This window comes from Gastrolobium bilobum, unplaced genomic scaffold (genome assembly GCF_033153095.1).
Source record: "Gastrolobium bilobum isolate Gb01-03AN ecotype WA unplaced genomic scaffold, APGP_CSIRO_Gbil_v1 utg220135, whole genome shotgun sequence".
Taxonomy (NCBI): Eukaryota; Viridiplantae; Streptophyta; class Magnoliopsida; order Fabales; family Fabaceae; genus Gastrolobium; species Gastrolobium bilobum.
The window spans coordinates 1-17,189 of NW_026897334.1; the positions used below are offsets into that span (position 1 = coordinate 1).

At 35.3% G+C, this 17,189-nt stretch overlaps 1 protein-coding gene and 1 pseudogene across 1 annotated transcript; one reads left to right on the top strand and one right to left on the bottom strand.

Annotated features, from left to right (window-relative positions):
• The first annotated feature begins 8,931 nt into the window (after positions 1-8,931).
• Positions 8,932-11,971, top strand: LOC133306102 (cytochrome P450 71D9-like; annotated as a pseudogene).
• A 1,575-nt stretch (positions 11,972-13,546) lies between these two features.
• LOC133306104 (uncharacterized) lies at positions 13,547-15,234 on the bottom strand. Its single transcript, XM_061506383.1, has one exon. It carries the CDS (start codon positions 15,113-15,115, stop codon positions 13,547-13,549), a length of 1,569 nt encoding a protein of 522 aa, XP_061362367.1. The 5' UTR covers positions 15,116-15,234.
• Positions 15,235-17,189: the final 1,955 nt, after the last annotated feature.

The following is a 17,189-nucleotide window of genomic DNA, read 5'->3' on the forward strand; positions in this document are numbered from 1 at the left end:
CAACAAAGATTGATATGAAGAGAGGTGAAATTAAAAACAATTAATAACATACAAATTAAAATTCAAGATTAGAAAGCAATTGAAAAGATGATTGTTTAAAAATTTAAAAACAAGCGTAGTTAAGGTTTCGAATTCCTCCAATCTCCTCTATATGCAATGAATTAAATTGTCAAGAATCCATTCTTAATATAATGTCAATCAATTCTTTCTAAGTTAATTAGGGCTCAATTTCTTGTTACCCTAAATCTATGTGATTTTGAAAGAACTCTAGTTTCCCGATTATTCCCCAAGAAAACATGCATTAAGATCAAGAATTTAAAGATTGCACAATTACCCTATGTCTATCCCTAGATCACAAGGATTATGATAAATTTACCAAGTCAGGGTTCATGCACCAACATCCCTATTGTCATACAATTCTCCTAAATCAATCTATAAGGAGCAAACTCATAGAAAACATTAAAGACGGATAATTTTATTCAAATATAAAAAGAAAAGAATTCAGGAACAATTTAATTCAAGACATACGATTCAATTGGGTTCCATCTACCCTTAACTACATAAAAGTCTAGCCTAGCATATTGAATTCAAAAGCAATAATAAAGAAAAGAGAACCCCAAGCCTCCATTGGTGTGATGTTAACTTGGTTCCTCAGTGCTCCAACGCAACGCAACATGATTCCTCCCTCAAGTCTCTGTGTAATTCTCTGGATTGGTGAATTAGTTGGTTCCATTGACCCCAAGCTCCCTATTTATAACCTTTGAAGCCATATCTTTTAATTCTTCATCAAATCTCCCAGTGAATCTCTATCAATTCCCAATCAAATCTTGATTTGTTTATGTTTTTATTTAAGATCCTGCAGATTGGGCTGATAGATTGAGCTTCAAATCTTTGTTATGATTCTTTGATCACTTCTTAGCACCAAATCTTGTGGATTTACCTTCAAAATATGCAAGATATCAAAATATTAGCTCAATTTTCAAATCTTTATGATTTTATCATATAACACCTTGAATTCCATGCAATCTACCATATAATTCTTGTAGAATTTAGCATAAAAACATGGTAAACCAAGGGTTTATCACACAACAGAAAAATATATAATTTTCTCTGAAGTGAAGTACTTTGATTTCTTTAAAATGGCCTCACAAAATGTGAAAACAAAATTTAGAGTGTAATTTCCTTTGATTTTAGATCATTATTTTGGTTTGGAAAAACTCGAAGGCTTCTGGGTTTAAACGCTCTTATAGTACCATTGTTGTAAATTCGAACTGTGTTTGTGAGAGATAAAATATATCACATGAGGTGTCATTGCATAGCTCTCGAAAAGTTATATGGAATAAAATTGTTTTTTATCTTATTCGGACACCCGAGTCAAAAGTTATGACCTTTCAAAGTTTTACGATTAAACTATTGACTTTTTGTGCCACGTATCAACATCAAATGAGTAACGTCTAACGTAGGCATGAATGCCTCGTGGGTCACGCCTAACTTATACGTGAATAGTCACGCCCAAATTGGGGGTAATTGAGTGCAATAGATTCGTAAATAACTACATATTTATAATTATTTATTAAAACAATAATATTTTAATTTTTTTTCCTCTCATTTCATTCATAGAACAATAGTTTAAAGGGGAATGCATCGGTGTTGTTATAGGAAAAAAAAATATTGTCCAGCAGAGACAGCAATTTAGGAGAGAGAAAATAATACAAGGAGAGAGAAAAAACAATGCATAGACCCCACAAAAAGTTGTATCTGCAGGAATTTTTTTCCCCTGTAACAATACCAATGGATTACCCTAGTTTAAATAGACAAAGAATGAAAGGGATCAACAAAAACCCATAATTCTTCTAACCTCCCATGATAATCGGAATAGTTATCCCATATCACACTTCCTACTAAACTATCCTTAAGAATTTGGGTTTAATTAATTGTATTAGTTGTGTAAAATATTTTTAAACGGTATTAATTTTGTAATTTATTATTTAAATTATAATTTTTAAACTTTTTAGCCTTTCCCTCCCTCTTAATAACTACTCTTGCCCTCAAGAGTATGATCGCATAATTGAGTCTTCTTCCATAGTCTTGTTTGCTTCTTCATTCCTTCCCTCCATCATCACATAGATTAAGAATAACTTTTTATACTCATGGCCTAAAGCATAAGTCTCATGGAAATTCGATCCTTTTTGCCTTTGACTTTCTTCGATCACTGGGTATCACAATTTGGATTAAAGTAAAAATGATTCATAAGATAGCATAATAAAGTGTTGAAAGACAATAACTTAGGTTTTTGAATGGAACTAAAACATTTAGTCAAATTGAGAGTTGAGTGTATTTCTTTTTTAACTATTTCTTCTAGTTTTTCCATTTTTTCCACCCATAAAAATGAGCTCTATTGAGGAAGCTCTACCTAAAGCATACAAGTGCACCCAAATGATTTTTCTCTTTTCTCATTTCATTCCATAGAACAATAATTTAAATAGACAAAGAGTAAGAGAAATCAACAAAAAGCCATGATTTCTCAAACCACTTGCTACTAATAATCAAAATACCTATCCCATATCCCACTACTTACATAATTACCTTATATTAGACTAAGTCAAATTATAAAAATAAAAAACAATAATTAATTCATATCAGAAACATACTCATCAACAAGTTTCGTTTTAACAGCCTTAGTGGGAATTGAACCGCGTCTGCCAAATTTTGTTTGGTATGGCCAAAATCGAAAGTTATTTATCATGAACACTACGTTTGATATAGTTTCAAATGGGATAACAATCACATTAAATCCACCTGTTGGCATAAAGTCTCAAAATGTCACACCTAAAAAATTATTTCTCATTCTGCTATATTTAAAATCCCGTTAAATGCGTTTTGCCGGAGATAACAGAAGAAAGTGAGTCTCATTGGTTGAGTCAGTTGCACCACACTAACGGATAAATTTTTGGTACCACTGTTGTATCTAAATGGGTACAACATTTTATCAATTTTGAAAAAAAGTGCAATGTGGTAGAAAAATGAAATTTAAAAAGTGTTAATTTTTTTTTTCAAAAGTAGAAAAATGTTGTACCCACTTCGATAAACATTGATATTCAAGATTTATTACAGTGTTTTGTCACATGGTAGAACGTGTTCCTCCGGTACCAGAATTCAACCATGACATTTAAAATAATTTGAAGGTCGTGAGATATTGGTCCCGCCCCCCCCCCCCCAAAAAAAAATAAAAAAAATCATATCAAATAGTTTGAAGTATCGAAATGATTGCACTAATATTTAACTCTTACGACTACTTGCCTTATTTTTTAAGCCATCTGACTTTGCTTGCCAATTTAAAAACTAAATATTTGTCATTTGATGCATGACTGAACTATATTACTACTTCAAAGAAATATAACGAGTTTCTAGTTTTTCTCTATTTTGAAATCATGAGATTACCAATGCCAAATAACGGATGATGAAAGCTCTAAAATCCACTGTTGTCAAACCCGGCCCGACCCGGCCGGGTTGACCCGGAACCCGGTGAACCGGTCATCAGATCGGTTCGGGTTAAGCATTGGACCGGTCATGCATCGACCCGGTCAAACCCGGTCAAAATCCGGACAAACCCGGCCAAACCCGGTGACCTGTCGACCCGGTGACCCGGCCGGGTCATGCATTTAAAAAAAAATCAAAATTGTTTCATCCTATAAAAAAATGTAAAACTCATTTTAACAACTTTTTATAATTTTATTTACTAGTATACTCTTCTACAATGATCTCTTAGTTTTCAATACTAAAGCAATTTGTGGAATAATAAATTAGAGAATGTGACATATGTCATTTTAATGTAGTTGAATTTGAAAAATATGAGTTCAATGTCATTGAGAGGTATGTTTATGGGGATTCTGAGTTGCCATTTAAATTGACATAGTAATAGCATGCATTTTTATTTATTTATGCTTCATTTTTTTAACTTATTTAGTGAACCTTGTTTAATTTATTTTAGATATGGAAGATATAATTGAATTTATATGTTCATATTTATATATATTTTTATATATCTGTATATATTCGGGTCAACCGGTCCGACCAGTGACCCACCGGTCCGACCAGTGACCCAGTGACCCAGTACCTCGACCGGGTCGATGCCCGGGTCGGGTTTAACAACACTGCTAAAATCTATACTTGAAATAAAAGGGTATTTGAAATATTATTGAATCGTATTTGAATCTGTACATAGGGGTCTCTATTTATAGAGACTTCTTGACCTAATTTTGACTTAATGGGCTTGGCCCAATATACAAGTAACGGACTAAATAATTACTAATAAATGACTACATAATTACTAATAAATGACTACATAATTACTAATAAATGACTACATAATTACTATTTACAACACTCCCCCTCAAGCTGAGGAATAGATATTTATCATTCCCAGCTTGCTAGCAAGTTCTTGAAATCTCTCTGAAGGAAGCCCCTTTGTCAATAGATCAGCTAATTGACGCCCAGTGGGAATGTATGGAGTGGTAATCAACCCGCTATCAAGTTTCTCTTTGATGAAATGGCGGTCGACCTCAATATGTTTAGTCCGATCATGTTGAACTGGATTATGAGCTATACAAATAGCAGACTTATTATCACATAGCAGCTTCATAGGTCCCTCACATTTTATTTTTAGATCATCAAGTACAATTTTCAGCCACAGTAACTCACAAATGCCTTGAGCCATAGCTCGAAATTCAGCTTCTGCACTTGATCTGGCGACCACATCTTGTTTCTTACTTCTCCATGTCACCAAGTTACCACAAAGAAACATGCAATAACCAGTGGTAGAACGACGGTCAGTCACAGATCCAGCATAATCAGCATCTGTGTAGACTTCTAAAGATAGATTGCCATCACGTCGGAATAACAACCCTTTACCAGGAGTACCTTTCAGATACTGAAGAATTCTCTCTACTGCCTGCATATGTTTCTCCTTTGGATCGTGCATAAACTGACTGACAACACTAACAGCATAAGCTAAGTCTGGTCTAGTATGGGCCAAATATATCAATTTCCCAACTAGCCGTTGATATTGTCCTTTATCAACTGGAGGACTCTCCTCTTTATAGCCCATCTTGTGATTCTGCTCAATAGGAGTATTAGAGGGTTTACACCCGAGCTTTCCTGCTTCTTTGAGAAGATCAAGAACATATTTCCTCTGGCTGATAAAGATTCCTTTGCTCGAATGAGCTACTTCTATCCCTAGGAAATATCTCAGTTTCCCAAGGTCTTTGACTTCAAACTCAGAGGCAAGCCGTGTTTGCAGAATCTGTCTCTCCACAAAATCATCACCTGTGAAAATAATATCATCAACATATACAAGAAGCACAGTAAGCTTCCCATTTTGGGAGTGCTTGAAAAAAAGAGTGTGATCTCCTTGACTTTGTTTATATCCTAAGGTCATCATAACCTTAGTAAACTTTCCAAACCAGGCACGAGGTGACTGCTTCAATCCATACAAGGCCTTTTTTAATTTACAAACTTTATTTTTTCCTTTCACAGAATCAAAACCAGGCGGAATTTCCATGTAGACTTCTTCTTCTAACTCACCATTGAGGAAAGCATTCTTCACATCAAATTGGTTTATATCCCAATTGTAATGGGCAGCAAGGGATAACAAAACTCTCACCGTATTCATCTTTGCAACTGGAGCAAATGTTTCTTCATAATCAATGCCATAGGTTTGAGAGTAACCTTTGGCAACTAATCGAGCTTTGTATCTCTCAAGAGTTCCATTAGAATTATATTTCAGGGCATAAACCCATCTGCACCCTATTGCTTTCTTTCCAGTAGGTCTATCAATAACCTCCCATGTTTTATTTTTCTCCAATGCATTCATCTCCTCTTGCATGGCTTGAGCCCAATTCCCATCTTTCGAGGCTTCATGTACTGATTTTGGGATTGCAATAGAGTCTAGTGTTGAAACAAAGCTTTTGTGCTGCACAGACAGATTAGTAGAGGAAACAAAATGGGAGATAGGGTATTGAGTACAAGAGGGACAGGAGGGACAAGATTTCTTGGGACAAGCTCTTTTTCCTTTTCTAAGAGCAATGGGTAAATCATCAAAATCAGTAGTAATGGGTAAGTCATCAGAAGTATTAACATCATGATCAAAAATATGAGATTCAGGACTTACCAGTGGTTCAGACGATTGAGGTTGTTGCTGAGACAATGTGGGTTGTTTCCTTCTTTCAGGTGTCATAACCTTCCGTATCTCTGGTGTACTTGATGTATCAATCACAGGAGAATCAGTCACAGGAGGATTACTCACAAGAGGATCAGACACAGGAGGAACAGACACAAGAGGAGGATACACTGACACAGGTGAAGGAGTAGACACCGAAGTTTCAAAGAAGGAAGGTGATGAGTCTTCTGGTGAATTATTCTCCCCCTGAAGATGAGGACCTTGGAAAAAGGACTAGATTCCTGAAATGTAACATCCATAGAAACAAAAAATTTCTGACTTCCAGGGTGATAGCACTTATAACCCTTCTTATCAGGAGCATATCCAAGGAAGACACATTTAAGAGCCCTAGGATCCAACTTACTGCGATGTTGTTTATGAATATGAACAAAGACAACACACCCAAACACTCGAGGAGGAAGACTTTGCAAAGTTGGAACAAAAGGAAAAAAAAGAAGTCATGGAGTGAATAGGACTTACATGATCGAGAACCCGAGTGGGTAGACGATTGATCAAGAACGCTGCAGTAAGAATGGCATCTCCCCAATAGCATTTGGGCACATGTGTTTGAAACAGTAAGGCACGAGCAACTTCAAGAAGGTGACGATTTTTCCTTTCAGCAACCCCATTTTGTTGAGGGGTGTCTACACAAGTAAGTTCATGAATCATACCGTTATTTCTTATAAATTGGGAAAAGCTATGATTAACATATTCAGTACCATTATCTATTCTTAGTCTCTTGAGTTTTTTACCAAACTGGGTCTCAATCATTTTATAAAATTGAAAGAACAGTTGTGGTACCTCAGACTTTTCACGCATTAAGTACACCCAAGTTACACGAGTGCAATCATCAATAAAAGAAACAAACCATCTATTTCCGGAACCATGAGGGACTTTAGAGGGACCCCAAACATCAGAATGAATAAGATCAAAAGGTTCAACACTCTTAGTAATACTAGAAGGAAAAGACACACGATGATGCTTAGCAAATTCACAAACATCACAATGAAAAGACTCAACAGATTTAGACAAAAACAATGACGGAAATAAAGATTTGAGTAAACTAAATGGAGGATGACCTAAGCGCTTATGATGAAGCCAAATCAAAGAATCAGCAGTTGATTGACCATGAGACATCAAGATGTGATTTGTTACTTTATTTGCAGGAGATTGTGACACCAGATAGTACAACCCACCTTGCTCTTTAGCACTACCAATCGTCTTCCCCGTGGCGAGATCCTGAAAAACACAATGGGTAGGATAGAAGGTTACAGTACAATTCAAATCTTTTGTAATTTTATAAATAGAAAGAAGATTCGTGGAGAGTTTAGGAACATGAAGAGCATCTTTAAGATGTAAGGACTGCTGTAAGTTTATGTCACCAGAACCCGCAACTGATGTATGAGAGCCATCAACTACGGCTATTGTATGAGTTCCAATGGTAGGATGATAAGAGGTAAAGGAGTCAGCACAACAAGCCATATGATCAGTAGCACCAGAATCAACAACCCAAGAATGTTTAAAATCATTACATGAAGAAAGGAAAGAATAAGTTTTGGAGCTCATACCAGTCATAGTCAAAGCACTAGTATCAGATGGCTTACTCATAGAATCAAGAATGGTTCGGAGCCGTTCCAACTCATCTGGACGAAATGCAGGTTGGGTCTTATTAGGTATAGGAGTTATTTCAGAGGAAGTAAAATGCGCTTGACCACGCAACTTTGCCATCTTTTCTAAGACAGATTGCTTTCCATAAAGGCGAAAACATAAATCCTTGATATGACCTGTTCTTTTACAATAAGAACACCATCGATCATCTCTCTTAGGTCTAGAAGAGGTACCATCATAAAATTTTGAAAAAGAACTCCTTTGAGAAGAGGCCATACTGCACAGAAAATGGGCAAAGAAAAACTCCAAGAAGCCAAAAAATCACAAATAAATACCAAACGATGTCCGATCAAAGAGAGGAGCACAGATCCAGAAAGAGGATGAAGGGACGATCAAGATCGCGGTGGTCCGATCCGGAAAAATGGTCTCACGCGCCTCCACGCGCCGGTGAGATTGGCTGCGCGTGGGCTTCACTCGCGGTTGAAGAGGCGGCGCGTGCGGTGGCCGTTTGGTCTGAAATTTCTGGAGCAACGTTGTCCGGTGAGCGCGGTTCTTTCTGGGTCTGTTCGGAGTTGAAAAACCACCGGGAAAGGGTCCAATCGTGATGAACAGATGCTGTCTTGTGATAAAGAATAATGGAGACGATGAACAGTAACAGAGATCCAGTATAACAGAGATCTTCTCGATCTAAGATCTCCCCGGAAAAAAAAATCCGGTGGCGGCTGATGGCAGCGAGAGACAAAAAAAATAAAAGGTTCTTGTTCTAAAGACAATAGGCGCGGAAGCAGAGCCCTCAGGATCGAGAGCTCTGATACCAACTTGAAATAAAAGGGTATTTGAAATATTATTGAATCGTATACATTGGAAGAATCTGTCTTCCAATACAATAGGTTTATAGGAATCGTATTTGAATCTACATATTTATAGAGACTTCTTGACCTAATTTTGACCTAATGGGCTTGGCCCAATATACAAGTAACGGACTAAATAATTACTAATAAATGACTACATAATTACTATTTACAACATCTATATATTAGAGTGGCAAACAGAGTTTCATCTTTAAACAAGAAGTGGAAGGCCTTGATCTAAGTTCTGTTTCCACCATGGATATTCAAATCCTCTACTTTACATCGATTTTCTCCCTTTTTCATTCTTATGCTTATGGCACACAAAATAGTGACCAAGAAATCCTACTCAACTCCAAATTTACCACCAGGACCATGGAAGCTACCTATCATAGGGAACATACACAACCTTGTTAGGTCACTTCCCCATCGTCAGCTAAGAGATTTGTCAGCAAAATATGGACCCTTGATGCATTTGAAGCTTGGATCATGGCTAGGGAGGTGTTGAAAACCCATGATCTCATCTTTGCATCAAGGCCTCCTATCCTAGCTTCAAAGATAATGAGTTATGATTCTAAGGGTATATCTTTTGCCCCTTATGGTGATTATTGGAGACAGTTAAGGAAGATTTGTGCATCGGAGCTATTAAGCTCAAAACGTGTCCAATCTTTCCAACCAGTGAGAGAGGAAGAGTTCACTAACCTCATCAAATGGATTGCTTCAAAAGAAGGATCACCCATCAATCTCACCAAAGAAGTGATTTCAACAATATCTACAGTCACTTCAAGAACAGCCCTTGGAAAGAAGTGCAAGGACCATCAACAATTCATATCAGTGATAAAGGAAGTTTTAGATTTTGCTGGAGGTTTTCACTTAGAAGATTTGTACCCTTCTGCTAAATGGCTTGAGCACATCTCTGGGTTGAAGCCTAAGCTAGAGAAGTTGCAGCAAAAATCTGATAGGATATTGCAAAACATCATCAATGAGCATAGAGAGGGTAAATCAAGGGGTGCACAAGGCCAAGATGAATAAGCAGGGGAAGATCTTGTAGACGTGCTCTTGAAGCAGGAGTTTTGCTTAAGTGATGATAGTATCAAGGCTGTGATCTTGGTAAGCATATATTCACAACTAAATTGAGTACAACTTTTCATCTTCCATATGTAAAACCATAAACTCGTGATTTCCTTATTAATTATTAACTTGCTGATATATTATGCTACTTTTTGAAATGTTTACAACTAAAAAAAGTAAATTATTAAGTGCCATTTGAAAAAAATAACTTTTTATGTATTGTTTTTTTGAAGACTTTTTTTTTTTAAAGTTATATAATATATATATATATATATATATATATATATATATATATATATATATATATATATATGAAAAAATATTTCTACAGCCACTCTAGATAAGGTTATCTAAGCTACCCAAAAATTATGTCGTTTTGATTAATGAAGGGTGTTTCTGTAATTTTAGGTGAATTAATGAGAGGTGTTTCAGTAAAATGTATATAATAAAAAAATAAACAAAATTACAGAAACACCCTTCATTAATTCACCTAAAATTACAGAAACACCATTCATTAATCAAAACGACGTAGTTTTTGGGGTAACTGTAGATAACATTATCTAAAGTGGCTGTGGAAATGTTTACCCCATACATATATATATATATATATATGTGTGGGTAATGTTTTTCTCCTTTTACATGACACAAGTAATTTTCCTACACAAACATAAAAGTGGGCCCATCAATATTTTTACTTTTCGTTTATTTTAAAAATAGTGGACCCCACAATTGATTGTCTCTATGACATGACCTAAGAATTTTCCTACAACATAATATTAGTTTTTACCTATATATATATATATATATATATAAAATACATGTGAAAGAAAATTATGAAAACAAGGAAGATGAGGAGGAGGATTATGATGATAATTAATCATAATAATCTTCATCATAGAAGAAAGATTTGAGGTGGTGGTGGTAGTGGTAGTGAGGTGGCAGTTGTAATGGCAGAGAAGATGGTAATGGTTGTGGAGATGATGACGGTGGCAGTGGAAGTGGCTACGACGACGATGGTTGTGATGGTGATGGGCTTGATTGAGGTTGAGATTGATGCAAATTTATATTTGAGAAAAATATTTTGTTTTCTACTTCTATTTTTTGGTAAGTAAAAAATTTTATCTTAGAAAAAGTAATATTTTTATTTGTTTTTGAAAAACTGACAGCTAAACACTTGCTTAGTGTGAAGGGTACTTTCTAATCAAAAATTTAAAATAAAAAAATATCCAAATGGGCCAAGAAGTTGGTTTTCAAAAAGCAAAAGTGTAAAAATTTCGGCGCTTTTATCGTAAGCAAATAAAATCTGTACTAATTTATGGACTCAATTTCTTCTTTCTCATGGTACTTCCTCTTACGAGTGTCAAAAATTAGAAAATTTCTTTTTATCTAATTACTACTATTACCTCCCTAGTTGTTACTATTCATACCAATATAATTGCTTCTTTCCTTGTCTTGATTTTGTAGTAAGTATTCATTTCACTTGAAATGTATAAAACATTGCATCAGGGTGTTTTTGACAATCGAGTCTTTGTTATATTGATCACTAGCTACCCAGTACTCTTCTAACTATTTGCATGTCTTTGAATCAATTTAATATGATATCATGATTTTCAAGGATATATTTGGAGCTGGAAGTGAAACATCAGCTACAACAATAACATGGGCAATGGCAGAGATGATTAAAAATCCAAGAGTAATGAAGAAGGTACAAGATGAGGTAAGAGAGGTATTTGATGAAGAAGGAAATCCCAGTGAAAGTGGCATTGAGAAACTAAAATATTTGAAATCAGTTGTGAAAGAGACATTAAGATTACACCCTCCTGTTGCTCTTTCACTTCCAAGAGAATGTAGACAAGCTTGTGAGATTAAGGGGTATCATATACCTGTGAAAAGCAAGGTCATCGTGAATGCTTGGGCAATTGGAAGAGATCCAAATCATTGGAATGAGGCTGAGAGGTTTTATCCTGAAAGGTTCATTCAAAGTTCTTGTGACTACAAAGGCAATAATTTTGAATTCATCCCATTTGGTGCTGGGAGAAGAATATGCCTTGGCCTCACATTTGGGTTGATCAACGTTGAGTTTCCACTTGCATTGTTGATGTATCATTTTGATTGGAAATTGCCCAATGGAATGAAAAACAAAGATTTGGACATGACTGAGACTTTTGGACTAACTTTTGGTCGAAAAGATAATTTGTACCTGATTTCCATCGCTTCTCACTGTTAGCCAAGTTTAGGCAAAAATATGCGCTGGTTCGGCCTCTATTTCTTCATATCTCTTCTCTCTCCCCTCCTGGTGCATGTGAACCGGGAGTATTGAATATTCTCTTCAAATTTAGATGTTAGTGAAAGTGGGACGAAAATAACTCTTGTACGTAATATTATCTTTTCATAATTTTAAAAAAAATTGCTTCTCAAATTCTAATAGATTACCTTTTAATCATTAAAGAATAATTTTATCACCGTTTGAGGCTGGTCCTCTTCTCTATAATATATAATACTAAAAAAAAATGTTGAGAAGAAAGAAATTGCCAATTGTAATTAGGGTATTTTCAAATTTTTTTATTTATCTGCAATGTTGAGAGGAAGGTAATTTATCTTACAATCGAGTGAAGAAAAATTATTAATATTGTGGAGTGATAGATTATTAATTATCCTTGGGTTGAGAAAAAATTCTATAAAAGAGCGAAATTACAATTATATTCTTGTTTATGTTATAATAAAAATAATGTTGATATCCACACCAAAAAAAAAATTGTTGATATCGTTTACCAAAAAAAAAAATTGTTGAACTGAATGTATAAGCTGGATTATGGCTGTATAACCGAATATATGCAAGCACAAATAGATCTGTATATTCAATTTTAATTCAGTGTAACATATCCCTATATGTCCTTATTTAGGGGTGTAAATGAGTTAGACCGGCCCACAGAGACCTACGGCTTAATCTATATTAGGTCAGACTTGGCTTATTATAAATAGTAAAATAGAACAGGCTTAGGCTTTTAAAAAAAACTATTTAGAAAACAGGCCATAGGCTTTTTTGTACATGTCGAGCCTATAAGCCTACAAGCTGGCCTATATCATATTATTTATTTAAAATATAATAAATAAAATTATTATTTTAATAATTTTGAATAATAAAATAATATTATTTTAGTTATTCTTTTAATTGTTGAATGTTTAATAGGCTTAAACAGGCTAACAGGCTTAGGCCAAGGCTTTTATTTTTTAAATACAGGTAAGCCAGACGTGTAATTTGGGGCCTGCACAGGGTAATAGACCGGGTCATACCCAGTGTTTTTTACACAGGCCTGACCTATTTAAGCTAAAGCCTAGCGTAGCCTAGCCTATTTACACCCCTACTCTTATCTCTATATGATATGTATATAGATGTATATATAGTATTGACTTGTGTACCTTTAGCTTGTTACACACTATACTTGAAATATTTACCAAGCACGACAAATTGAAAAGACTTATTTATATCAGAAGCAATATGTGTAACAGGGGAGGTAACAGACCAACACAATTCAATTATTTATTTAAAACAGTATTCACTAATTTTGCAATTAAATCCGAACAAAGAACCACAAAATAGTTCCATAACAGAAACAATATGACAACTAGCATATGACTAAATCAACTAGATATCATTCATTGCAATTTACTCAGATTACAAGGTTTCACTCAGCACAAAAATTAAAGATTGAAAATTTATCTCAATGCCTCTGCGATTTTTCTATATCTACTTCAGTCCCTTATACACAAAGGGTTAGATTCCATTTTTTTTTTATCCCGTTCAGAAATTTGTTGTCCAATTCAGGTGGCTCAATTGGGGCAGCTGATATCCACCAACCTGTGCTCCAGGAGCAGCTGCAGCCACCCCAACTCCAACGTTATTGCCAATTGCTGGTCCTAGATGATGATGACTAGCAATAGCAGCTGGCTGTGGAGGAGTATGATACATACAAGGGAATTGCATGTGTGAAGACTGAGCTGCAGCTGCATTGAAGGAAGCATGACCGGTGTGCGAAGGCATGTACGCTGCATGAGGCGTTTGCCCCTGCAAGTTATAGTATGGAGTAGATTGAATGCCAGGATGATCCCTTGGATTCTGTAACCAGATTTCTGATATCTCAGCCTGAGGATTTTGGACATAGAGATTATCTTTGTATTTGACTCGAGATGAATCTTCTAAAGTCGTTGCACCCCAAACCACACCAGGAGATATCATGGCATGGCCAGTTGGATTACCAAAATTTCCAAACCCTGTAGGGCTTCCAGCAGGGACAGGCTTGAACTGCTGAACTCCATATTTAAGGCTGTTGGCATTAAGATGGGAACCACCTCCAGGCATCAACAAGTAACTGTTGCCATTTGTTGGGTGAGGATAGGGAGCATTACTTGAATATCCAGGCATGGCCATAGGTGGAACAGAGACCGGGGACAGAAACTGATGATATGGCATAAGGTTAGCAAAATGTGAAACATGAACTTGTGGATACATCTGAGCCACAGGAGGTTGCTGTTGCACCATAGCAATGGAGGATGCAGGAATACTATTGGCAGCATGGGAGCTCAAACCCTCTTGAAAAGATAACAAACCCTGCCCTCTTAAAGTTTCATCCCACAATGTTGGTCTGAAATAAGGAATGTCATAACCAGTTGGAGGATCGTATGCCGAGAAGCCCGACATATCATGGGAATCTTGCTGCTGTGACTGTGACTCTGAAGGTGCATAGGACGGACTTGTATCACGTACCAACCCAATACTGGCATAACTGTCCAGATTCTGAGGGCTTGAGGAGTCTTTGATATCAGGCAATTGTTGCTCAGAAGTAGCACCAGCTGATGCTGGAGAGTTCGACCCAGTACTTGTAATATTGTCATCCCGTAAGTCTATCTGTTTGCTCCCAGGAACATCATCAGTGGACAACTCTGGAGCAGATACTGTCAAGCTTGCAGTCGATTCTTCATTTGATTCAGCAGCTTCTATTAATGGATACTTCGATTCATGCATCGAAGAATCAAGTTGTATCCCAATGGTACCAAAGATCAGCTGACAACGATCAGTTTCCGTAACTCGAATATGCTGTGGTATGATGACATTTTGGGTATCATATATATATAATTGGGAAATTTTATCTTGAACCTCTGCAGCGTCTGATTCTATATCTATAGAATTTTCAGCTGGAGGTGAAGCAGCTTTTTTAGGAGTTCCAATCACTCCAGGAGTATTGCTGTTAGACTTCTGACTTGATTTAGGTTTCCACTCTTTATTCTGCTGGGAAACTCTCTGATGTCCCGCGAGTTGTTGATGTGGCCTACTATTATATTGATTGTTCAAGGACGGCCTACTAACTGTCATGCCAGGGAATGAAGGTTCAGTTACATTAGTTCGACTAAATTGTTCAGTCTTCGAGATGGCACCAACTGATTGAAAAGTGTTCCGAGAATAGTTTATTCTTCTAGGAACATTACGTTCAGATGGGATATGAGATTTCATTCCTTGACCAACATTCTCAGAATGCCTCCTTGGGTCAGCTGAACCTTTGTTCCCAATATTCCGAGGCTCCTTCTTTCTGTCTCTCCTTCTCCTCACCTCATGGAATGGATCTTGGTTGAGCAATTTCAGAGTGGCTTCGTTAGGATCCATGTTTGTTTCCTTAAGGGCTACATAGATATCAGCATCAGAATGATTCCCCACGATTTCCTTGATGGATTGGATGGTTTTGCACACTATAGCTGAGAGTATTTGTGTGCCAGCTCCACCTTCAGTTCTGGAAACAGGGACCATTGCACCCAAAACTGAGAAGAACCCAGATAATCAAACACCAACACAAAGGTTAAAAATTAAGATGAAAAAGAAGAGAAGGGCAAGGGAAGATTTCTTGGTTTTCTTCTTCTCAATCGAGAAAAATAAAACAAAAAGACTAAAGAAACAGAAAGCGGTTTGAGGGAAAAGAACAGAAGCACCAACAGAGTGAGGGTTCTGAAAACGTTTGACAATATAACCAATGTGGGAGTGCCTAAGGGCGGGAGTAATTCTTTTTTTATATACGCAATATCCCCAATGATATCTTTTTTTTTTTTGGTAAGCTATCTCCAATGATATCTTATTTGATATATTTTATTTTTCACAAACATAATTTAAATTTAAATCAAGTAATCATTCTTCCTTAGATATTTAGAATATTTACTTAATTATTTTCTTTATTAATACAGATTTTTCAAATTGATTTTTGAGTTTAAATCACAAATCAAATCTTTATTTTGTTTTCCTTATTAATAATAATTGTTATTTTGTTAATTTAAATCACACATCAAATCTGGCAAAAAAAAATTAATTTAATGCTTTTTAATAAATTAATTATGTATTTATTACGGTTTTAAAAATAATTACACAACTATTGCACAATATGACGCCCAATTTGGGCGTCACTAAAGACGCCGAAATTGGGCGTCACTCAAGAGGCAATCACGTCTAATTTAGGCGTCACTCATTGTTGACACGTGTCATTTTTTTTTTCAGAAAAAAAATTTAATCATAAAACTTCTGAAGGCTATAACTTTGGACTCGGGTATCCAAATCAGATAATTTTTTTTTTGATTCCACATATCTTTTCGAGATCTACGCAATGACATGTAATTTGACATATTTTATTTCTCACAAACACAATTTAAATTTACAAGAATGGTATTATTATAAGAGCGGTTAAACCATGAAGCCTTTAAGTTCTGGATTTGTGATTTAATATAAAAAATAAATAAAATTATGATTTGTGATTTAATTTTTTTATAATAAATTTTTTATCATAAAAGAAATTTGGTTTGTGATTTAAATTAATAATAAAAAAAATTATTAATAAGGAAAACAAAATAAATATATTATTTGTGATTTAAACTAAAAAATCAATTTGAAAAATCTGTAGAAATAAACGAAATAATTAAATAAATATTCTAAATCTCTAAAGAAAAAGGATATTATTTTCAAAATTAAAGATTAATGCTATAAATTTCTGGCTTATTATTTGTGTTATGAAATTAATTATGACTTATGAATGTTTTTCAAAAATAAAATTACCTAAATTAGGCGTGAATGCCTCTTGATTGAAACCCAATTTAGACGGCATTGGTGACGTGTCAGGTATTCACACGTGTTGACACGTGTCACATTTTTAAATTCAGAAGCCTCTGAGTTCTGGATTTGTGATTTAATATAAAAAATAAATCAAGATTTGATGTGCAAAAAAATTAATTTAATGCTTTTTAATAAATTAATTATGTATTTATTACGGTTTTGAAAATAATTACACATCTATTCTACAATATGACGCCCAATTTGGGCGTCACTAAAGACGCCGAAATTTGGCGTCACTCAAGAGTCAATCACATCTAATTTAGGCGTCACTCATTGTTGACACGTGTCATATTTGTTTTTT